This window comes from Podarcis raffonei, chromosome 12 (assembly GCF_027172205.1).
Source record: "Podarcis raffonei isolate rPodRaf1 chromosome 12, rPodRaf1.pri, whole genome shotgun sequence".
In the NCBI taxonomy this organism is placed as follows: Eukaryota; Metazoa; Chordata; class Lepidosauria; order Squamata; family Lacertidae; genus Podarcis; species Podarcis raffonei.
The window spans coordinates 22,353,706-22,377,823 of NC_070613.1; the positions used below are offsets into that span (position 1 = coordinate 22,353,706).

At 41.4% G+C, this 24,118-nt stretch overlaps 1 protein-coding gene and 1 long non-coding RNA gene across 11 annotated transcripts in view; one reads left to right on the plus strand and one right to left on the minus strand.

Moving 5' to 3' along the window:
- Positions 1 to 24,118, plus strand: part of LOC128398351 (uncharacterized) — a 97,308-nt gene that overhangs the window by 41,595 nt on the left and 31,595 nt on the right. For 2 of the 4 annotated variants that reach the window (XR_008327097.1, XR_008327098.1), the window contains exon 3: positions 5,311 to 5,506. The exons of the other annotated variants lie outside the window; for them this stretch is intronic. This is a non-coding gene — a long non-coding RNA (uncharacterized LOC128398351). Of the gene's footprint in view, positions 1 to 5,310; positions 5,507 to 24,118 lie in introns of those variants that run through there. 4 annotated transcript variants of the gene reach the window in all.
- The window catches only part of ARMC3 (armadillo repeat containing 3), a 59,177-nt gene that overhangs the window by 34,481 nt on the left and 578 nt on the right, over positions 1 to 24,118 (minus strand). For 4 of the 7 annotated variants that reach the window (XM_053359349.1, XM_053359354.1, XM_053359353.1 and 1 more), the window contains exons 2-7: positions 18,091 to 18,180; positions 15,990 to 16,038; positions 5,502 to 5,619; positions 2,771 to 2,896; positions 1,309 to 1,377; positions 912 to 1,087 (exon numbers count right to left, since the gene is read on the minus strand). In XM_053359349.1, coding sequence (XP_053215324.1) covers positions 912 to 1,087; positions 1,309 to 1,377; positions 2,771 to 2,896; positions 5,502 to 5,619; positions 15,990 to 16,037 — 537 coding nt within the window. In that variant the 5' untranslated portion in view covers position 16,038; positions 18,091 to 18,180. Of the gene's footprint in view, positions 1 to 911; positions 1,088 to 1,308; positions 1,378 to 2,770; positions 2,897 to 5,501; positions 5,620 to 15,989; positions 16,039 to 18,090; positions 18,181 to 24,118 lie in introns of those variants that run through there. The other 3 variants (XM_053359351.1, XM_053359352.1, XM_053359355.1) reach the window with 3 other exon arrangements.

Genomic DNA, 24,118 nt, shown 5'->3' on the forward strand with positions numbered 1-24,118 from the left:
CTGAAAAGAACTCCCATACACAAATGCACCATTCTTTTGCTAACCAGCATATGGTGACATTAACACTTGATTGTGAAAGTAACCAATTACAATAACCTTCCTTTCCTTATGAAAAGAAGCTGTCAAAAGCATTTACCAAGAGTTAAGAAGATGTGCAAAATCATGGTGTGTTATGCAAGAATAAGCCACAACCCATTTCTGATTCCCTCCCTCTCCCCCAAAAGACAGACATTTTCACAACCCTCTCTGGAAGGGTCAAACCATTTTTTCCACACAATGAAGAGACAATGGATTTTATGCATTCTAGTCTTAAAAAATGATTTCCTTTATATGCATGCAAATGCAGTTTGTTCCAATTCATCCTAAACACATTTAATTGGAAGCACATTCCACTGAAATCAATAGGACTTGCCATCAAGTAAATCAACCCAGAGCAAGAGAGATCCACAGAGTATTGTTCATGGATCTCACCTCCTACCCCTCCTCACCCCCATGTCAATTACAAAAGGGTATTTAAGAGTGTAAAACTCCTGCAAACAGAACCTGGATCTCCATTAATAGTGACAGCATTAATCATCCCTTGGGCAGGGATGGAGAAGTGGATGTCAGACTCCTTTATACCTCTTCTGCCTAACATGTGATCAGCATTGATAGAGATGACGGTGTTGACCATCTAATGGGGACACTTTAGAGGGGAGTTCCCCAAGTTCAACAGTAGGTAGACAGTGAATGCCGAGTTTATGGGATATGAGGAAGATGTATTGGAACGGGCTATTGGGAAAAACTAGTGTAAATTTAAAGATAACCATACGCCAACCAATAATTAATTTTGAAGTACAAACTGAAGATGAGCATCACTTTATAATTAAACAATATATTCCTTTATACTTAAAGCAGTGAAAAATAATCACCTGTACCATGTTATAGATGCATTCAACACAATTCTTCTTAACATCAGGATCAGGACTTCCTAGCAGGCTGATGAGCGGCTCTAGTCCACCTTGCTCAAATATTTGCACTTTACTGTTGTATTCTGCTGCCATGTGTACCAGACAAAGGCTGGCAAACTCATGGGTGACGACATCTTCTATGGCATAAAAATGAAATAGTGCAATTAGCCATTAACTAGCATAGTAAATACTCTCATTTGTTGATGGTTAGCAAAATGTCATTAGAAACTATATGTAAACAGAAGCTCTTAATCCAGTCTCATCTCATTTTGCTATACACTTTTAAAAGAAAAATCCAAACCACAGTCCTTCAAAAAAATATTAAATGACAGAAGCACAAAGGAGTACTACAAATTACCTTCCGGTGCCAGGCGAGCTATAAATGCACTTGTAACATCTAGCTGTCTTAATGATTTTTTCACATCATCTACAATGAAGCAAATGTAGATATGAAGCAATATATTTAGTCAATATATTGAAAGAATTAGAATCGCCAGTGCAATTAGAACTGGCGATGTAATCTTAATATTACAGTTGTATTAAGTTCTACTAGGTAGTAGAAAATATATGGCTGCTGTATGAGTAACATCAAAGGTGGAGTGTACTTTGCTGGGAGTTGACAGGGAAATATATTAGGGGAAATTAGAAAACCAAAAAGCAAGCCACTTCCAAAAGAGATCTTTATATCCTTTTGTGCCAAACAACATCAGATACACAATAACAGTCAATTAAAGAATGAAAGAAAATGACAAACACTCCCACTCACTACTTTTGGCAACAATTTTGCAAAAGCTTTCATTCTAAACCTCTTTAAAACAGTTTTTGAATGTGCTGATCAATTTATTTTCATATTTAAGAACAGCCATAGTCCTCCGTCCTCCCCCAGTAGATTTGGGTACATTTATCAAAGTTATATTGAAATGCAATGTTCTAGTTTCGGTGATGATTTCAAAATGTTTGAAAGACACAAGCAGACTTGGACATATTTGAAACCAGCAGCCTCATACCCAGCGTTGTTCAGGAATTCTAAGAAACCAAGACATGTGAGCAGACCATTTGAATGGCAATGCCCATCAACTTGGGGGGGGAGACCCCTCAAGCATTTAAGGGGGGCAAAGGGACCACAGCCCCTAGCAGTTGGCTCCTATGGTGCCACCTGACTTCCTAGGCCAGAATAATTATGGGTTGTTGTGGACATGATGTAGCTGAAATGGCTTGTAGTACCCTCCCCTGATCAGAACCCCTGGTCTATAGGGTTTTTGTTTCAAGCCCCATAGTGTCTGATGCAGGATTACAAAAGCTTTGAAGCACACCTCTTTTGATAAAACAATGTGTGTCATTATTTGAGGTCAGGTCTGCACAACTGGTGACATGTCAAGTCAAATGCAGAAGTCAAACATAGCCCATCCTTTGCATATTGCAACCTACCAGGTGCTTGACAACCACGCCTGCATTTGAAGTCTCAGGCAGGAAACAAAAAATATTTATTGAGCCCCTGGTGGGCTGCCATATTTGACAGTGGTTGCAGCTGGATGGCTGAGTAACAAGCTGTTCAGGCCTCATCTATGCTGAATCTCCACTCTCAAGTACTAGATTATTGTTCTCTGTATAGGCCCTTCTTCCTTGCACGGAGACTTGGTGGATAGTGATGCTGCCTCCAGTATAGTTGTTGGGATTACTCCATCAGTGTGATGATATAGGAGCCCCAAGATTTCAGATGAATTATTCTACTGTCATTCTACTGGACTATTATGATTTCATCAGTTGCACTTAACTTATTTAATATTGCTAGCAAATATAATTGTGCATGATTCTCTTACTGTGAGAAGCCATCACCCCAACTACCATGGTGGCATTTCTGCGGACAATAGGGTCTTCATGTGTAACTAATTTAAATAAAGGTTCCAAGGCTCCAAGGTCAAGAAGAGTCAGCTTATTTTCTTCACCTAAAAAGCAAATAAGAACATAAGAGGAGCCTGCTGGGTCTGGCCACTGACCCACCTAGTTCAGCATCCTGATCTCACAGTAGCCAACTAAGATGCCTATTGAAAGCCCATAAGCAGGACTTGAGCACATGAACACTCTCTCCTGCTGTGGTTTCCAGCAAATGGTACTCAGGTGCATACTGCCTCCAGTTGTGGAGGCAGAGGATAGATATTATGACTAGTAGCCTCTGGTAGTTTGTACCCATGAAATGGTCCCTATTGTCAGTGGTCTTTACTGTCAACACAAGATGAATAATAATATTAACAAGTGGGACCTGCAGCAGTAATGTTTCAACACAGAGTGCTGCTGATCACAATTCCAGCCACTCTGTTCTATTTTCCCCCTCCCAGTTTTCTCCACCACGAGCCCCACCCAATCCATCTGAACCGTCAGCCGCGTTCTGTGGCCAATCAGAATCTGCAGTCCTGATGTGGCTGTTTTGGGATCTCCCTTCCACAGGGTTTTTCTTTAAAATGTATTCCATATTTCAGCAAATTTGGGATCCCCATAGGTCTTCTGATACCTCCCCCGTCCCCCTTTTGTGAGTGAATGGTGCTATTTTGGTTACATGAACAATGGCATCCACAGTCTGAACACCAGAAATTAAAGGAATAGCATTAATATTCCATTAACAGGGATGGATGAATCAATCAATTTCCAGTCCATGCACTTTTTGCATGTGCTTACTCATAAATCTGCTCTATCTTGATTCAGCGGAGTAGCGTGGGTTACAAGCGCCCAGGGCAGGAAAGTATTGCACCCCTTAAGGCAAGTGTTGTGCCTCTATGTGGCGCTACTGCTCTCGACTGAACTGTGGAGCCTCAGTAGGACATTCGTGTGCGCCTCTTTGGGCTCGGGCACTACCACCACCATGACAAAAGTCTTGCTCTCCACCCACCTTCCCCACCAGCAAGGGACACTGTGCAGCTGAGATATGCAAGAGTCCGTCCTCTCCCAGCTCCTCCTCGGTGTGCTGCTCAGGTGAGGTGGGCGGGTGGGATGGGGAGCGCTTCTGGTCAGGGTGGCAGCTGCAGAGGCGTGCCCGTAATTTTTTTTCTGCATCAGGGCGATTGCCCAGCAGCTGCCCCCCCATGCTCCACCTCTGATCCAGTTTCCCCATTAATCTGTGAATTCGTTTTTTAAAATCCTTACAAATTTGTATTTCAGTACTACTTTAATACAAAGTCTTAAATGTATTTTTCTCTTAGAATGCATATTTCAAGATTCATTTCGATACATTTTTGAGCTGTGTTAGAACATTTAGGATGTCCAAAAGCAGGCAGATAACCCAAGTGCTGACTCTCTCATTAGCATGGGAGGTACAGATAAGTCAGTTCACGTTAACGTGAATTCAGGTCAAAATTCACAAAGATCATAATATTCCAATGCTTCTAATAATAGTACTGGAGTCCTAGAGCACAAGATCTTCACTATATCATTATAAAGCTTTATCCTCCCACTTCAGCTTTTCTATCTTAAATCAAAGGGACATGGGTAGATTCTTACACACCCATGTACATGTGTGATTCAACAACAACAAAAGGTAAATATATGTTGTCTAGTGCTGACTTTGCTTATGGCTGCTTTTGAAAGTGAAGTTGCTTTCTTCACCCCACACAGAAACTAATGGGAAGATATTCTAGCACCTCAAAAACAGGAACAATGCTTTGATGTTACAGCTGATTCAAACGGGCTTCTACTGTTCTCTCTTGAGACTAAAACAACTCAGAATATATGCGGTGAATAACAAGAAAAAGTGTTGTGTTTAAAATCTTGCTGCAGCTGAAGAGCTAACACAAGAGGTAGAAAGCATCTCACTTGCAGGGTTTTGTCTCAGCCAATTTTAAAGAAATGATCCCTCACATCCCTTCTACAGTGGTACAATCCCATAAAACGTGTGCCAAAAGCAGATGTCTGGATCAGCTGTAAGTCTGATCTGGCTAAGTAATTCCCTCATCTTCATCCTGCAGAGGCTGCTCATGAGTCATGACTAGAGATGGACAAAATCTCTCAGTTTTGTTTCACTCAGTTTCTTGTTTTTCCAATCACAATTTCAGTTCTCCACATTTCTACATCAGTTTGCAATTTTAAAAAGGGGTTCATGAAAATTCACCTGCTTTTTTAGTGCAAATTTATTCTAATATGTACATTTTGTATGCATTTTTATATATAAATTTTGCAAGCAATTTCCCCTCATGTTTTCACTTAAATATGCATTTTCATCCACACTTTCTCATAATATACACATTTTTGTGCACATGTGGGTGAAGAACTGCATTTCAAAATGTAGTGTGAATTTTGAAGGGTAGCTCTACTTTGGTTCACATATTGGTTTTGCAATCCAAACTGAAGCAAATTTCTATCTCATTCCTAGCCATGACCCAGCTAATCAAGAGAGGAACCATATCACTGCACTCTGGATAGTATCTTGCATATACTTGTGACTTAAGAAATATTATGTAGCAGCAGCAATAATTATTAATGGAAATTTTATGGTACCAAGCAGATTTATTAATGAGAAGAAAGACAAGACATGTGGTAAGATTTGATAACTGAAACATTAACCTTTTGATGCAAATTTATAGATAGCTTCACATGCTTTAGACAAAACTTCCTCTTCAGGAGAACTGAGCATCAGCACCACAGTTGCGGCTTTCTTGCTTTCAACTGATAAAGGATCAAACTAGAAAGCAACATTATAAGATTATCAGCAAATGTGAAACATACAGATCTTTAATGTCCATTCTGGAAATTTATCATGGATGATACAGAAATTAAACACTGGATATAATCTGCTATTTCAAATTAGAATAGAAAGTCAGGATAGGGTTACTAACTCAAAGGCTTCTTTCAGTGGCTGGTTCCTTAGTTGCTTGGTTAGCAAGTCAGCAATTTAGAAAAGAGCCAAAATCACAATGGGGTTTGTCTGCAAATACTTTGAGCAGAAACATGTTGTTTTTAAATGAATGAGAAACTTCATTGGTCCAATTCACATGCAACTGTAAACCTTAAGCCATGGCTTACAGTGAACAAGCAGAAGGATGGTGCTCATTTGGGCCCATCCCTCTTCTCCCTGTGCTATGAGGGAATAAACCAGAGCACTGACTTAGCATTATGCACAAATCAGCATTCATGGTTTGCTTCTATACAAGCAAATCAAAGGTGGAAGCCAAGGTTTGTTTTTGGCTTGCCACTTGTGGTTTGTTTGGAGCATTCAAACCATCAAAGGAGCAGGTGTGTGGTTTTTGGTTTTTTTTTAAGGCTTTCCCTGGAAAAGAGAGTGACATGTCAACAAATACATCAGAAACATACAAACTGAGTCAAAATTGTTTCCTCATCACTAATACAAGTTCCCTCTACAATAAAAAATACTCCCCATTGTAATTTATACATACTGTAAATTCTGGCGTATAAGATGACTTTTTAACCCCGGAAAAGAGGTTAAAAAGTCGGGGGTCGTCTTGTACGCCGGGTATCCGCCCCCTGATGCTGCTGCGGCGGCTCCGCTCCACGCCAGGAGAGAGCCACCCGGTGCAGAGCCTGCCCAATGCTGCTTCGGAAGCAGCAGCAGGGGCAGCTGGCTCGGCTCCGTGCCGGGCGGCTTTCTCCCAGCACGGAGCTGCCCAGCGTATTAGGCAACTGAGCTTATAATACGAACCCCCAAATTGCAGCTGCCAATTTGGGGGGTCTTCTAATATGCCCAGTTGCCTAATACGCCAGAATCTATGGTAGTTCACCATTAGCAATACCCAAAAAAACGTTCATAAGCATCAAAATCCTTTAGGCTTTTTGTTGCTACTGAAAAACAAAAAAGTTGGATTCTTCTCAAACCTGGAAGTCCCCAGTCTTCATTTTGCCAAGTCTCCAAACTAATGAGTTTTCTTGATTTTCTTGTTTTATTTTTTTGTAGACCACTTTGAGGGGTTTTTCCTTTGTTTTGCAATCAAGCAATGTATAAATTTTATTAAATGAATGAATGAATGGCTGCTAAGACAAGGCTACGAGAATTCCATTTTGTGACACTAAGCTGCGTCATAGAAAGAGATATTTGAGGCATTCTTTTTGTTTCTTTAATTATCTGTAGCTATTCAGAACAGCCAGTAATAAAACGTTTTCCTTTGTCATCAGAAAGCACATAACAAATTCTGTTTTGTAACATCACATTCCTAAAGATCCCAAACCACCTGCTATAGAGAAGTTATACTGTATAAACAATATTCCAAATTAATAAAACAATTTCAAAAGCACCAACAAGCATCAACCTCACCCAGCAAAGCATGCACTTTCACTGATAGCTCTTGGTTCTCTTTTGTCTTAGGGTCGAATAAAGTTCCATATTGATAACAATTAACTGTTGTGAGCTGATAAAACTCAAGTCACATTTCTATTAAGATCAAACAAAGCGTCCAGCCATATTGCCTCTTAACAGGAAGTTGCAGAAGTTCCTCTTGCTGCTCTGCATCTAGTTTCCAGGCTAGAACAGTCTCCAGACCAACCACAAGTCACAAACAAAGAACAAACCTTGGTTGTGGCTTGCGGCTAGTATGGAGAGAGTTAAACCATGAGCCCTGAATTGGACATCATGCTAAACCAAACCATGCCCTTATTTCAGTGTGTTGCAGCAACAAACAACTGGCAAGGAGCAAAGTGGCCAGGATCTTCTCCCTGAGAGCCAGCACACTCATGCTTAGCTATGCTTTCCACCTCCCCAAAATCGGTTTCCCCAGCTTCTAATTTTGTATCATGCTCTAGCCCTGGAGTGAGGAACCTTTTGCAGCTCAAAGACCACATTCCATTCCAAGGACTGCATACCAGCAGTGGGCATGACTAGAGGTAAAAATGGGCAGCACAATGGATGCAACTCTTAGCTTTGTACAATAGTCTATATTCTAGCCATACAAACCATAGACCATTCTACACACTCACACACATCACTCTGTCCTCCATCCAGGCAAACAAAAGACAATCTAACAGTTCCAATGACACATTTCGGCCTGGCAAGGGATGTGACCTGTGAAGGTGATGTGGTCTCAGAAGAGTCCTGAGGACTAGATAGAAAGGCCTGGAGGGCGTCATGTTTCCTAGTGAGTGACAGGGACAGGATGTTGGAAACTGGCTATATAACGTATAAAATTTAGTGATCTTGAAAAGGAAAAAGCTGACAATGTGGTGCCGAATGGGATACTGTGGGCTCTGGACAGACTTAAGGAGTACTTAGGTGAGATAACATTTATTGTTGATAGGCTATAATCACATATAAACAGGGTAGCGAAGAACCTACAGATATGACCAAAGCGTGTGAACTCAATATAGCGTCCACAGATAATTTTCAACATGAATTACACTTTTGTCACTCCTGTGTTCTTGCTCAACCAGCTCTCAAGGTCCTACACAAAAGGGTTTGGAAAAGTATGAATGGAGATCATTGTAAACTGCTTAATGATGAACTCTGTTCAATGTGCAGGTGCAGTCGAAAAGCAAACAGGTTACTAGGGATACAAAACGGGCGAAAAAGAAAGGGAGTATAAAACCATACAATTCAAATGCATCTGGAATTTGTACACAATGCTGGTTATGTCAGCTCAGAAAGAATATTGTTAAATGGAAGTAAGGATATCAAGAGTGACAGCTTAGATTATTGAAAGTCTTCTGAAGAACTGCTATCTGAAGCTAAGTAGCATTAGCTTCAACACCAGTATAGAAAATAATGTAATGACACCAATATATATGCAGGACAGAATCTATTATTTTTCCTTTTTTATGATACAAACAAAATGGAAATAAGCTATAAGTAGGGAAAGTAGCTAATTCATTTCCCTCACAGAATGCAATTGAACAGTTGCAGAATCTTTTGCATCAGGATGCGTCAATGCCATGGAGACTCTTCATCTCGGGGTCATGGGTTCAAGCCCCACAATGGACAAAAGATCCCTGCATTGCAAGGGGTTGGACTAGATGACCCTCGTGGTCCCTTCCAGCTCTACAATTCTGTGAATGAAATGAGCTGAATAACATTAAATGAAATCCACATCTGTATGGACTCTAGCAAGTACATTTTATCTTTAGCACATTTGTAGCTGCAACAGCGGCATGTAAGCAAACATTGGTCAGGTTCATAGGTAACACTAAACCAAGCTATGGCTTAGTATGAGCAAGTAAGCATGCTGGTACACAAAGCAAAAACCTCAGCTGATTTGCTCCTCCTCCAGTCCTGCGACTGCACTATCCACAGTTTAACATTATGTGAACCTGGGCTCATTGTTTTCTTGCTCCAAACAAATCATGTTCTTGGCTTACCATTCACAGTTTGCCTGGAGCAAGACAAATCAGGTAACACTAAGCCAAACCATGCAGTGGTGGCGGCGGCAGAATTAGTGTAGGAGCAAAGGGCATGCAAGGCATGAGTACACTTCTTCATTCACTCTTAGCCTTGTTTTGGCTTAATGTTATGTGGGAAGGAGTCCATAGAATCAGTATTAACATTTTAGAGGATCCTACGTGTGAGCTACTCCACCCTTTTTTTTTTTTTGCTATGTGAAAAGGTAAAGTACATCACAAAAAATATAATTCAAAGACTTAATGTGTTAATATGGATGGGCCCTCAGTGCATAGAGCATATGCTTTCCATGCAAATGGTGACAGGTTCAATCCTTGGCACCTCCAGGCAGGACTGTGAAAGCCTCCTGTCTTTAACGCTGAAGAGCCTCTGCCAGTCACTGCAGATAGTATTGACCAAGACCAATAGTCTTGACTTGGGGTAAAGCAGCTCCCTGTGCCTTACAAAGGTTTATAGAAAGCAGCAGAGTATAAAATAATATTACCAGATAGCTTTCTGGGTTCTTGATTCTTCTACAATCCATGAGACTCTGATTGCCCTTGAATAGCTGTATAAATCTTAGGATTCAGACACCTGCCCTTTTCTTCCTATTAAACTTCCAGTGTCCTATGGCCAATGGCTAAACCAAAGTGGAGCCTGTTATGAATTTACTATATGCATTGGCAAATCCATACTGGCCCTCTAAGGTGGAGCTGGGTCCTGTGGTGGCGGCCGCTATTCACAACCACCAATTCTGCAAAGTCTCTTCCTCTTTCACAGCATTCCACACACGGCCAGCTACGCTAATTTCAACAGGAATTTTGCACATCTTCCCACACATGCCCCTTTAAACTAATAGAAGTTTTGTACAGCATAAGTGCTTGGTGGATTGCTCTCATAATGTCAAATGGGAGATTTAAAAGATTTTCCGTACATTATGAATAAAGCTGGTGAAATATTGCAGCTCCCTTGTGGATCCAAAGCATTCTTTAGGCAACAGGAATGACTTAATTGTTTGATGCCAGGCAAGACTCCAAGAAGTTTTTGGCAACATCAGTTTGTTGTTCTGCTCACTGGAGAGCCAGCAAAGCACTCTCTCTAGAAAATAATCTGAGCAAAGCAATCTCTCTCTATACAGCTAAATGCATTCAAAGATAGTGACAGAAATTGGCCATAGATTGCATATTCTGCACTACTAACTATAGTGGATATTCTAGTCTATAGTGGATATTTTTAAATATATTTTAAAAATAGAATGGCCCTTCTTGTGCTGTCTTCACATAAGTTTGTATCTCAAAGGCCAGCTCTCCATGATGCCCGACCGGTCAAAGCACTGTCATGATTCAGCCATCTGGAAGCGATGCAAAATGTTCATTTCCATTTCTGACCTTTCTCAAACAGAGAGAGCTCTGCTATGAAATCCAGCTGTTCTGACCCTATTTAATAGATTGCTTGAAACCAACATAGTTTGAGAAAGGGCAAATCCTTCTAAAAGCCTTTCATTCTTCAGTTTAAATCAAACATTTTGGAATGCTTTACATTCAAACAAAATTAGGCACTTTTATCATGCTCAATTAAAACAGTATCTTGGATCTGGACCAACTATTTTTTGCCAAGCCTACACCATGTCGGGTCCAGTCTACATTGTGGGAACAATTTTAAGAACATTAATATGGTTAGAAATGCCAGTCTTTCTAGTTCTTGGTTCAACAGTGCATCTAACAGACAGATACTATGCATGTATGCTCAGCTGCAAAAGCCACTGCCCTCAATGGGACTTATTCTCAAGTAAGTACTGTATACAGAGTATTGCATTCTAAGCCGCAATCCGAACAAATTTTATTTCTTAATAATAACATGAGAGCAATGAGCAAAACAGCAAAGTTTTTTTTAAAAAAAAAAGTCATAGAAGCCTTGGGTAGATTTGTTTGTACTGAAATAAGAGCAAGGTAAAATCAGTTCAGTTATTTAGGTTTTATGGAAATTTCTGTAAATATATTTTCGTTTAAATCTCACAGAAGACAAAGGTCTGGCTAAAACAAACAAAATGAGAGTATGAAACTATAGTGTATAGTGTTGGAAACTAATGACTCAAAACTCAAGACCTTGGGTACATCCTGTTCATGTTTACTCAGAAATATGAGTAAACCACCCTGGTATAGGGCGGTATATAAATTCAATAAATAGTAAGTTCTAATGTGTTGAACTGAATTTGAGCAAGTGTGTACAGTGGTACCTCGGGTTAAGTGCTTAATTCGTTCCGGAGGTCCATTCTTAACCTGAAAAGGTTCTTAACCTGAAGCACCACTTTAGCTAATGGGGCCTCCTGCTGCTGCCGTGCCGCATGATTTCTGTTCTCATCCTGAAGCAAAGTTCTTAACCTGAAGCAAAGTTCTTAACCTGAAGCACTATTTCTGGGTTAGCGAGGTCTGTAACCTGAAGCGTATGTAACCTGAGGTACCACTGTAATGTAAACAGTTGAAGCCATCCTGGGAGATTTTGGAAGCAGTAGAGTCTCCTTATCCATACAGTGGTAGAGCTTCATGCTCTGGCACCGGGGGGGGGGGGTGCAGAGAGCAGGCGTGTCCCAGGGGTGGGGTGCGCTGCCCACAGGGGCGTGGCACCCAGCGCGGGGGGGGGCAGCCACGATGGCACCCTACTGGAATCACGCTGCCAGGGGCAGTGCGCTTCCCCTGCACTCCTCTTCCTCCACCAGTGTATCTATATCACTGTTCATTCTAGACCTTCTCAAGTTCTGATTAGTTCCAAGCCAGACTTCTGAATTGGCTGAGAACTTTATATAAACTTCATATGTCTGGGAAACAAACTCCCGACTAGGATGCAATTTAGCTGCCAGCCTTCGGTTCATACAAAAGTGAGATACCAACTGGCATATAAGTTTTTAAGAGAGAGAGCAGGAAAGTCATCTCTTTGCAAAGTAAAGATGCCAGAAAGCCAACTGTAGTTCCTTCACTCTCTATTCATGGATATTCCTGTTTTGTTTTGTTTTATTTATTTACTTAATTTCTATACCACCTTTCATCTGAGGATCACAGGGCGGTTTACAATATAAAAACACAAAAATACACAACATAGTAACAAACGTTTAAAAATGTTAGAAACACACACACCCCACACACCAACACACAGTTTAAAAGGCCATAGATGGTTTAATTAGCCAACGGTATGGGAGCTTAGTCATGCTGGCCACATGACCCGGAAAAACTGACTGCGGACAAACATCAGCCCCTCGGCCAGTAAAGCGAGATGAGTGCCGCAACCCCAAAGTTGTTCACGACTGGACTTAACTGTCAAGGGTGCTTTATCTTTTTATGGGAGAAGAAGAATGTTTTTGCCTGGCGCCCAGAAATATGTAACAAAAGCTCTAGGCAGGCATCTCTGGGGAGAGCATCTCACAAGCAAAGAGCCACCACAGAAAAGGCCCATTCTTGCGTTGCTGCCCTTTGGACCTCTTGTGGAGGCAGCCCATGAAAAAGTGTCTCAGGTGATGATTGAAGAGTTCATGGTGGTTCATATGGGGAGAGGTGATCCTTGATGTATTGCAGTCCTGACATGTTTAAGGCTTTATAGGTCAAAACCAGCACTTTCAATTGGGCTGGGAAACTAATTGGCAACCAGTGCAGTCGGGCCAGGATTGTCATTATATACTCAAACCATCTTGTACTGATGAGCAACCTGGCCGCTGAATTCTGCACCAGCTGAAGTTTCCATATAATAGGGTTGCCTATCCAGACCAAAACTTGTTGAGCTTTCTTTGGCAAAGTTGTTGAGCTACCCTATATTCTGGGTATAATGTGTTATTTAATGCAGAAGTTACCATAGATGACAGAAGTTAGGCTGGCCGAAAGTGACAGATGGCTCTCCACTCCACCGAGTGCATATGTGCTTGTGGTAGTCAAGCTAATAGAAATAATGACAATTAATAAAGCAGACACACAAATATGGGGCTACATGCAGATCACAACACTTATGGATAATCTCTGAAGTTTAGCAAGAATGTCTATACTAGACTAAGAGAAATATAAACTTTCACACTGGACAGTCAACACAGGTTTGTTGGAATATTTTACAGAACATACCACCAAGCCTGTAAGAACTAAACATGATTAGGCTAGAAGAGTAGACTTTCATGGTTCAGCATGATATGATAGCAACAAAATAATTTATGCCCACTATTTCCAAGGAAGATCAAAAAGAGTAACTTTAAAAATACAAGATACTGATGACCACTCACATTATAAAGCGCTCATAACCCACATACTCTCAGCAGCCAGAAGCATCATAGCCAGACACTGGAAAGACCTGTCAGGAGTAAACATGGACCAATGGTATCAAATAGTATGGGAAACAGCCTTACTAGAAAAACTAACCAATAAACTGAAACTGACATAGGTACAACTAGAAGACGCCTTCACCCCGATATGGTTCCCCTTTATCACATACATAGCCTGATAAGACGACAACAAGAATCCACCAACAGCATGCGAACCAATCTAGCTAACCTGATCCAAAAATCCACACACACCCCACACTCACACACATAAACAAATCTCAACCAAGGACAACCAACCACACCCTAGGCCATCTCAACCTCTCTCACCACCAAGGAAATACAACAATTGAATAGTAAGAGAACCCATACAAGGGACACTGAACCCATACAAGGGACACTGCCACAAAACCCCACACATACACTAAGTAGAAGAACAGAAGAATTATCACCCCACCCCACTCACCATCCTCCATCCCCCTCTTGCCCCTCTTTTCTTCCCAACCTAATACTACATGCAATACTAATGTCTCACAATAAATGAAACTGATCTGTAGAAAACACAACTTGAAAAAAGAGACAATGAACGTATTTTTGTAAACTAAGAAATCTTTAATAGTAATATAAAAACATTCTCTGCTTCAACATTTTTGACTTTATGGGGGAAAGCATAAATCCTCTTTATGAATGGTTTCATTGCAACAATTGAAACAGAGGTAAAACAATGTTGGGATAGTTCTTCTAAAATATTCTTTTCAAACATCTTTTAATTTGCATATCAAGTTTAGAAATATAAACTGCAGTTTATAGTCCTTGTGAATTATTCTTCCAGTTTTATGAAACCTGAGAACAGTTCAGTCACTTAAAAAAGAAACAGGATACCTGAACCTAGTTTCCACAAAAGGAAAAAGCCAGGTGTCCTTTGTAAGTGAATGTACTCCTCTCCTTGTCAGGAAAGCAGCATACAGTGGTGGGAAACAGACTAGATCACCTAATATGCTTTTGATTTGGGTGGAAGTGAAATAATCTATTCCCATACCAGATCCCTTCCTTCTGCTGCTTCTACTGAGGTTAAAAATGGAATAGAAAGATTTGCGCAAGTTGTGAAGGAAACGGTTGGGTGGCAGAAAAGGCGCGGGTGACGCTGTGGGTTAAACCACAGAGCCTAGGGCTTGCCAGTCAGAAGGTTGGCAGTTCGAATTCCTGCAATGGGGTGAGCGCCCGTTGCTCGGTCCCTGCTCCTGCCCACCTAGCAGTTTGAAAGCAGGCAGTGCAAGTAGATAAATAGGTACCGCTCCAGCGGGAAGGTAAACGGCGTTTCCGTGCGCTGCTCTGGTTTGCCAAAGACTAAGCAGCTTAGTCATGCTGGCCACATGACCCAGAAGCTGTACACCGGCTCCCTCGGCCAATAAGGGAGATGAGCGCCACAGCCCCAGAGTCGATCACAACTGGACTTAATGGTCAGGGGTCCCTTTACCATTACCTTTATATTGGGCTAAGCTACCGGTAGCATCTCCAAACTTGTACAGCTTTCTGGAACAATTTTATACATGACATTCCATAGAGAAGAAGATGAAGAATTTGTTCCCACCATATTTTAGTGTTCTCAGTTTTGAGCACTGAAGACTATTCTAAAATTTCATGAGATGGTGGAAAGATGTGCTTCAGAACATTCAGGGAACAGATCAATTGCTGGAGTCATATGTTTGAGAACTGAAGCAACCATTTCAATTAAGATAGTGGAATTTTACTTACATCTTGATCCTTAGCATAGCAGTAGATGTCAGTGGAACCTGTTTTTTCATGTAATGACATTGATTAGTTGAGCCCTTTTATACACATGTGACTTCATGCGAGCTGTAAATATTTTATTTATTTAAATGTATATCCTAACCTTCACTATGTAGACTTAAGGTGGGCTACTTACAGCCTGAAACAACAAATAAGCCACATTGTGCACAACAACTCCAAGGCTCTAATCCTAACCCCACTTCCCCAGGAATAAGCCCCATGAGCCCAGGGGTCCTATCTTTTAGGGGCCGAGCCCTTTTGCTCCTCCCCATACTGTTTTTTTCTAGACCAAGGACAAAGCTCACATATAATCAGATTTGAGATCCACCTTTACTCCACAGGTGGTAACCCAATGTCCACAGTCAAAACCCAGAGATTATACTGTATATTCCTTTCTTTTCCATTCTTCTTATTCCAAGTAGAAAAAGGCCTACCGTAATATAATATTTTTCAGAAAATAAATGTGATTGGTCCCTCTGTTTACACACACAGTCAAACTGAAACAAAAATGTTCTTTATCTTTATCTTTACAATACATTTTTAGAGGCAGAAGGGGAAGTAAGTGGGAGTAAAGATTGAAGGAGGAGAGCAAACTTGAATGTTATAATTGTGAAACATTTTCATTTTTATAGTGAGGAGTGTTTTATAAACTTACCACATCCTTGGGAGGAGGCTCCACTTCCTTTTTAATTTTTTTACCCATTCTAAAAACAAACAAAAGCGCAGATGATGAACAGACAAGCAATGTTGAGTGGACACAGTTTACACAGGGTTTCAACCATAATTCAGTAGACTTCATGGAATGATTGTTACTGGAGTGAGGAATGATTCTTAGATTTACTTTATCTGCTGAATGCAAGCTGTTAGCAAAAGCCTTTTACCTCTTGGCCATCCTGATGTAATCCATGGCTCTAGCAGTTGCTAAAGCAGTAGCAGCTCAATTTCACTTGCTTCAAAAAGCTCTTATAATGCCACTCACTAGCTCTTAAGGATGCTTTCAAACTTCAGAAATAACCAGATTTTGGTTGTGATAAGTGAGACCATTTTCTGCACTTACTGGAGTTTAAAAAGTTTGGCTTTATTTTCAGATGCATTTTAAGGCAGGCGCATGTACATTTACGGAAGTTTGCTGGCAATTTTTGCATTCACAGAGCTGTATCATTTACACATACTAATGGTGCATTTGGCCAACACTAATCAAATCTGTTCATATGTGTTTAGTGGAAAAATAAAAAAGGGGGTGGGTATTTATAGCATAGCCCAAAGCAGATGAGGCCAGAATGCCAGCAATTATAATGTATATTTATATTAGATCTCAGCTAGAATATAAAGTACACAAAAATTCAATCAGAGGAAGAACCATGAACATGACATACAACTCTAGTTATAATTGGAATCTGTGGTTGCAATTTATGAGCTGACTTCACAATGTGTACTATTATGAAGTGTAACCACTAAAACTCAGCAGGAGGTCTGTCAATTCTCAGTACAATATACAAGTCAGCACAGCAATGACATAAAGACAGATGGGAGCTTAGGAAACAGAGTGACTGCTATAAAAAAGGCTTCAATTGAAATCATTGGTTCTGCATAGGAATATACTTTCAGCTTTTCTCTACAACTAGGCTCAGCAGCGTGCCAAAAGTAGAAACGTATACAATGATAGCTTCTTGAAAAAAAGTTTAGATTGATAAATGTAATCGCGATTCACTTCTGCAATCTTTGTGCATAGAACATTTTACAAGGGAGAGATGGGTTTCCCAACCCTGTGTTACAAGGCTGAAGGAGTGTGTTTGAATTTCCTCTGTTAATTCTCCTCTATAAAAGCTGTACATAAACACACACATGGTCATTTAAACACATACAGACAGACTCCAAAACACAGAGCGTGTATAACTGCAGAGGAAACACTGGAAAGGAGGGCTTGTCAGTGGAACTTTGACAGGAGAGCACGGGACGAGTTAAACCCATCCGTTTGCCAATTCTCCCTTGCCAGTGCCTTCTCCTTATCCCTACATTAATGTTAATGTTTCTGTTTGAGCAGCATACATTTGCCAGGATAGTATGTAGTTTTGCCCAAACCAACACAGCTAATCCATATATATGCCTACGATATATACAGTAGATATATTCATTTAATACCTTCACTTTCTTTTCTTTGCAAATTAAAATATATAGGCTTCCCACAGAAAACTGATTACCATTTTTATTTGATTTTCTCTGTGATCCTAAGCCCTGGCTCAACCTGATAGCACCAACTTCGAGTTTGCCAACCCACTTAAATGTATCACATATATGTAGCTGAAAAGCATAATTCTGCCTATAAGGGGAGCAGGGGAAGGGAGAGCTTTGTACAATTATATAAGAAGCACTTATTTAAATAAGGAATTGATTCTCTAGAGCTGTTGACCCTGTGCTCTCATTTACACCTGTGCTAACTGAAGATCTAACCTCATCATCTTGAACTGATAAGTGACGATATAACCTCATCATCTTGAACTTATGTGAGGTTTTGCTCTATACAAGGTGTAACTACACAAGCTCAGTGGTAGGGCTGGAGAATCAAATTTTCACCTTGGGATTTCATTTAGTGTGTTTTGAGTTATATAATTTCCCTGCTTTGGTACATCTAAACTGCATCCCCACCCCCCACCCGCACCCCCTCTCCCAGTTCAATAACAACATAAAAACACACTAAGATTTGCAGGAAAAAATATTGCTATGAAGCAACTATTTGTTTTCAGGAACTTAAGTACCTTTTTTACCCCCACCGCCTGTAACCAGGATCCAAGTCAATTGTCTTCTTTTCCTTGCTAGTTCACTGGATTTGTTCTATCCTCTAAAACCTGAAGCAACATAGGACAAGAAATGCTTTCATTTATTGGCAACTAAAAAATGGGCATGTTATAATTAAGTGGAATTATTTCTGTTAATCACACAAATGTACACAGATGTTGAAAAATTATGAACCAGGAGTACTTTCCCCCTCAGTTATGCAAATTCCCAGTTGATTAGCATCATGATTGTATTGCTGATTATTTAGTCATTGTGCAGGCTTCTGTCTTTAGCAGAAACTTCCTGCAACAAATTTGACTACTTCTTGGCCTCATCCTTTTCCCAGCTGTGTTTACATGACCAAGGCGAATCATATTTAATGTGCAGCAACAGAATCTGTTCCAAACCTAACTTCTGTACTACACACATATATTCCTAACTGAACGAAGAGGAATAGGAGGATAACAGTATCCTCTTTTAGTGGTATATATAAACGGTGGTAAAAGGCGTTTCCGTGCGCTCTGGTTTCCGTCACGGTGTTCCGTTGCACCAGAAGCAGTTTAGTCCTGCTGGCCATATGACCTGGAAAGCTGTCTGTGGATAACATAGGTTTTAACAATGCTTATGTCCAGCAGGGTAAATTCACATCAGAGAGTTGTAGGGTAGGAGAAGGAGACAAAACAATGCCACAGTCCACTCTCCATTCCGTAAACATGATTAAGGCAGGGGCGGAGGAAGGGGTGCGGTAGGGGTGGGCCGCCTTCGGTGTCACCACTGAGGAGTGCCGGGCAGCATTCACCGCGGGGCATGCAACGCGCCCGAGCCATGCGTCTCTACTGGAAGAGACGTGGTGCCTTCGGTGCACGCAGGCTCCGCGCTGTCCATACGGTCCGCCCGCTGCCTCCCCCCCAGCTGTAGGGCAGCTGAGTGGGGGGAGACAGGCAGACTCCAGAGGCCCCGTAGTGCGCACCACCCCAGGGCACACCTTGCCCATGGGCGCACCGCCCCAGGCGTCCGAGCGGCTTCCCCTGTCGCTGGATTAAGGGAGTGAGAATATTAAGAATGCATTGGTATGTAGTCTTATATATTGTCTGGGTCTTTGGTTCATTAAAAGTAATCATGCATGACATGACATGACATGACATGAATGAGTAGCATGCTAGTACAGATAATGCATTTGCTCCCACTTTGCTCCTCCCTCTGTACAACCAGGTAAACAAACCAGAAATGAATATGACTGCTGAATCTGGGATTCTCATCAGTTATTCTTGATCAAGACAAAATCATAAACCAATTTTCAACAGGGATTTGTTGTTGGTTTGCCAATTCTGGTTTGTTTAAGAGTAATAAACCAGATTCCCGGGATCAAAAACCACTCAAAACTTTCCACTTACATGTGCTCATGCAAAGGGAGGAATAAAGAGGGAGTGAAGGGGATGCCTACACCAGCACAGTACAGTGGTACCTCAGGTTAAGTACTTAATTCGTTCTGGAGGTCCGTACTTAACCTGAAACTGTCCTTAACCTGAAGCACCACTTTAGCAAATGGGGCCTCCTGCTGCTGCTGCGCCGCCGGAGCACGATTTCTGTTCTCATCCTGAAGCAAAGTTCTTAACCTAAAGCACTATTTCTGGGTTAGCGGAGCCTGTAACCTGAAGCATATGTAACCTGAAGCATATGTAACCCGAGGTACTACTGTACTCATTTACATTGTGGATTATTAAGCCGTAACTCATGGCCTATCATTGTGTGCAAACACACACAGTCACTAGAAGATCCTGTCCCTAGTTGAAAACTCCAAAACCGAGCCTTGTAAGCTATTTCAAAAAGCAAACATTTTCACTGTGTGATGCAGTACAAAATATAGTCATTACTCGTTCATGAAATAAAATTAATGGAGACAGATGACAACATTTGGCTCCATTAATTTAACTTTGTTTGGGATAAAATTTGTAAGGGTTCGTAAGGCAGAATACAGATTTCTAGTGGATGTGACACTAGCAAACCACAGGGATAACACAAGCTGTGACAAACAATCTGAATGGAAAAATGATGTGTGAGATTTCCGATGTCTTGCTGAGATGCACAGCAAAATCCTTCTTCCCAAGAGGGAAAGACTTTAAGAAAAAGCGCTTTAATATAAACCTAAAATAAATGGAACATGGCAGCTATTCAATCACTTGCTTTAAATTAGCAGCAGGGCAATTTTATGAAAAAGATGAGGGGGGCTGTCTTAAAAGCAAATCATATTAAAGGGTCACATAAACTAAAGAGCTTCTTAAAGAAGTGTCACTGTAATTAGATTAAGCCCTGCTTTCCATCTCTAAACCCAAAAATATATGGATGTTCCAGTTGTGTTATTTACTTCATGTTTGCTGCAGAAACAAGCAGAAAGATACCTATTTCAGGTGCCGTTGAAAAGCAGGGTAATGCAACCACTCACGTGTAACACTTAGTTGGTCTAAACTCTAATAGATACTTGCTTGATTAAAATAAAAACTCACCCCCAGTGTTAGGTAACATGGAATTATATTTTGATGTTGTTAAATCAATAAATACATACAACTAGGAAGTGGCTGTTTTCACTCCTACTCCTTTCATCAAAGTGCAAGTACATTGCTTCAAATCTTTAACAAGCAAGCTTCCATCCTGGTTGCTACATTTATCATCACAACTCTTAAGACCCCTTTCTTAACACCAGTTAAGTGTATCTCCTGAAGAGTTAGAGGGGTATCAAAGTTGTCGAAGACACAAGAGGAGTAAATTAATCAAAAGATATCAAGCATGGAAGAATACTTGGACTTGTTATTAAGGCCCATCTAACTTCTGTCAATAACATTAACAGGGATTGGACCCAGACAGAACTCAGTCAGAGCATAGGGCAGCCACACTCCAACTAAAATCTTTTCTGTGAAAGGAGTGCCTTGCGGATGACTATCAGAGTGCCAGGGTGTATAAGGAACAATGAAGCACAATGGATGAACAATAACTTTTTGGTCTGATTGGCAATTGCCTTGTCAATCCTAATTGATTAGGCATTAGCAACCACCTAATTAAGGGAAAGGGACGCAGGTAGCGCTGTGGGTTAAACCACATAGCCTAGGACTTGCTGATCAGAAGGTCGGCGGTTGGAATCCCCCGATGGGGTGAGCTCCGGTTGCTTAGTCCCTGCTCCTGCCAACCTAGCAGTTCGAAAGCACGTCAAAGTGCAAGTAGATAAATAGGTACTGCTCCGGCGGGAAGATAAACGGTGTTTCCGTGCGCTGCTCTGGTTCGCCAGAAGCGGCTTAGTCATGCTAGACACATGACCCGGAAGCTGTCTGCAGACAAACGCCAGCTCCCTTGGCCTATAGAGCGAGATGAGCGCACAACCCCAGAGTCGTCCACAACTGGACCTAATGGTCAGGGGTACCTTTACCTTTAATTAAGATTATGAGAAGATTTCATCCCCTATTACAACTGCCCCTCCTTTTCCTTCCTCTGTTCATGTCCACTGTTGTATTTAGGTTTTAAGCTCTTTATGACTGAGATCTGGCTTCTTATACCTGGCACTTTACAGAGTAAAACATCAATGACACTATATAAGCACACACATGTATATATTTGATACTATTCGGACAGATGCAAGGAAAAGGAAGTTTCTGCTAACAAGGAAGGTTCTGGTAACCAAAGCAGTGGTGGTCTTTGTTTGCTCAGGCCTACGGCACAGCATATATTTTATATGTAAAAGATCCCATTTCAAGCCCTTCTAGTCTTGGGTTAAAATGATATCAGATTGCAGGATGGCAACATACTTTTCTGTGCCTTGGAAAGTCTCTACTAATCAGAGTAGGCAGTGTTGAGTCAGATGGAGCAATGGTCAATTTCAGCATAAAGCAGGTCTCACTGTTTAGTCTCTTTCTTCCTTCACCCCTTCAAGTTCAGTGCTTGACAACAGGTAGCTTAAAACAACTGTTCAAATAATTACCGTATTTTTCGCCCTATAGAACGCACCGGCCCATAGGACGCACCTAGTTTTTTTTGGGGGGGGGAATAAAGAAAAAAAATATATCCCCCCCCAGCCACGGCTTCAGCGCACCCCGCGCTCCGGGCAGCAGGCTGCTACCCGCAGGGCTCCCTAGGCAGCGGATGTCTGCCCGAAGCGCGGGGCTCTCTGCTTCAGCGCGCCCCGCGCTCCGGGCAGCAGGCTGCTATCCGCAGCCTAGGGAGCCCTGCGGGAACTCCTGTGGGCTCCCCAGGCTTGCTGATAGCTTCAGCGAAAGCCTGCATTCGCCCCATAGGACGCACACAGGTGTCCCCTTCATTTTTGGAGGGGAAAAAGTGCGTCCTATAGGGCGAAAAATACGGTAATTAACATTCATGAATAAAATCTGAGAGCTACTCCTACCGATGCGGCATCCCTACCCAAGCAGGCAGTCAGTCACTCCTGTGCCAGTCCACATTACTAATGCCTGCACTGCATCACTCTGATTTTAAAACCTGTCTTTCCTGTCCTGGACACCCTTTTCAAATGCAGGGGCAGCCTTGAGTGGCAAGGATGACAGCATGAAATTGTAACACAACTGACCTCAACTGATTTGTTAGGAACTGGAAAAATGTACACTTCAGAAATGAATTACTTTCTAAATCCTCTGAAATCCTCCTCCGTAAGTCGGTATATTCCTTGCTTCTTTCCTCATATAGTTTTGGCTAAGCTGCTCTTCATTAAAGCAAGGCTCATTATGCAGCTACAGTGGAGATCTTCCCAGAGAGACAGAACTATCCCTACCTACAATGTTGGCAGGGAGAATATTAGCTCTCAAATATGGAAAAGGGAATACATATATGATAATAAAGAGCAAAGCAAGTAAAGCACAAAATCCTCAGATGTGGCACAGTGAGCCTAGTGAAGTCAAGAAAAAACCCTAGTTGAGCTGCCCAAAGTATAATCAAAATTGATCAAAGCTCATGTGGTCCCACTCATTCTTCCCCAGTGGCAGGTTTTGGTTTTTGTTTTAAATGGGATTAGGGTCAAATGGGATGTGGAGATACAGGATCAAAGAAGTAGAGAAGCGGAACAGTCAATCCCTCTCACAGGGAACTCAGAATTGTAGCTCTGGGAAGGAAATAGGAGTCTCCAAACAACTGTCCGAATCCTTAACAACAGCTCCAAGAATTCTTTGTGGGAAGCCATGGCTGTTTAAAATGGTACATAGTGCTTTAAATGTGTCCAAAATGTGGAAAAAAAACACCTCCCTGCTCATCTCTGTCCTGCCAGCACAAGCAGAGTTGCTGCTTCTATGTTCAGTTGCACTCATACTTCTTCTATGAAACTGTTATGTACTGAGTTGAATAGGATCCAAACTGCAGCAGTCTGATTGGTCCTAGAACAATAGGATCCAAAATGCAGCAGTCTGATTGGTCCTAGAACAATAGGATTCAGAATGCAGCAGTCTGATTGGTCCTAGAACAATGCAGCAGTATGATTGGTTGGCAGGAACCACCCAATCATGCTCCAGATAGAAGTGAATCCACAACCTGATTGGCTTACAGTAGAATTCCAGAATTAGCCAATCATGTGCAGCCCATTGTGTAAATAATGTATATAAAGCAGATACTTTGAGGGGACATTCATTCATTCCTCCTCACCACTATGAGCTGAATAAAGAGCATGAAATCACTTTGCGACTCTGAGTATATTTCAGAAACTATGCCTGGGATTGGGCTAAAGAGTTATCCGAAATATATTAAATAAAATCATAGAATTGTGGAGTTGGAAGGGACCTCAATGGTCATCTAGTCCACCCCCCTGCAATGCAAGAATCTGCAGTTAGCCCCTATGGGGATCGAACCTGCAACTTGTCATGAATAGCACTATGCTCTAACCAGCTGAGCTAACTGAAAATAGTTCATTCTATTTCTTCAGCTTTTTTTTTTACTTCATGCATTTACATTGCTCTATGATTTGTATGACTGTGTGGGTGGGTGGGTGTTCCGCTTAGGTGTTATTTTTATGTGGATCGGTATATA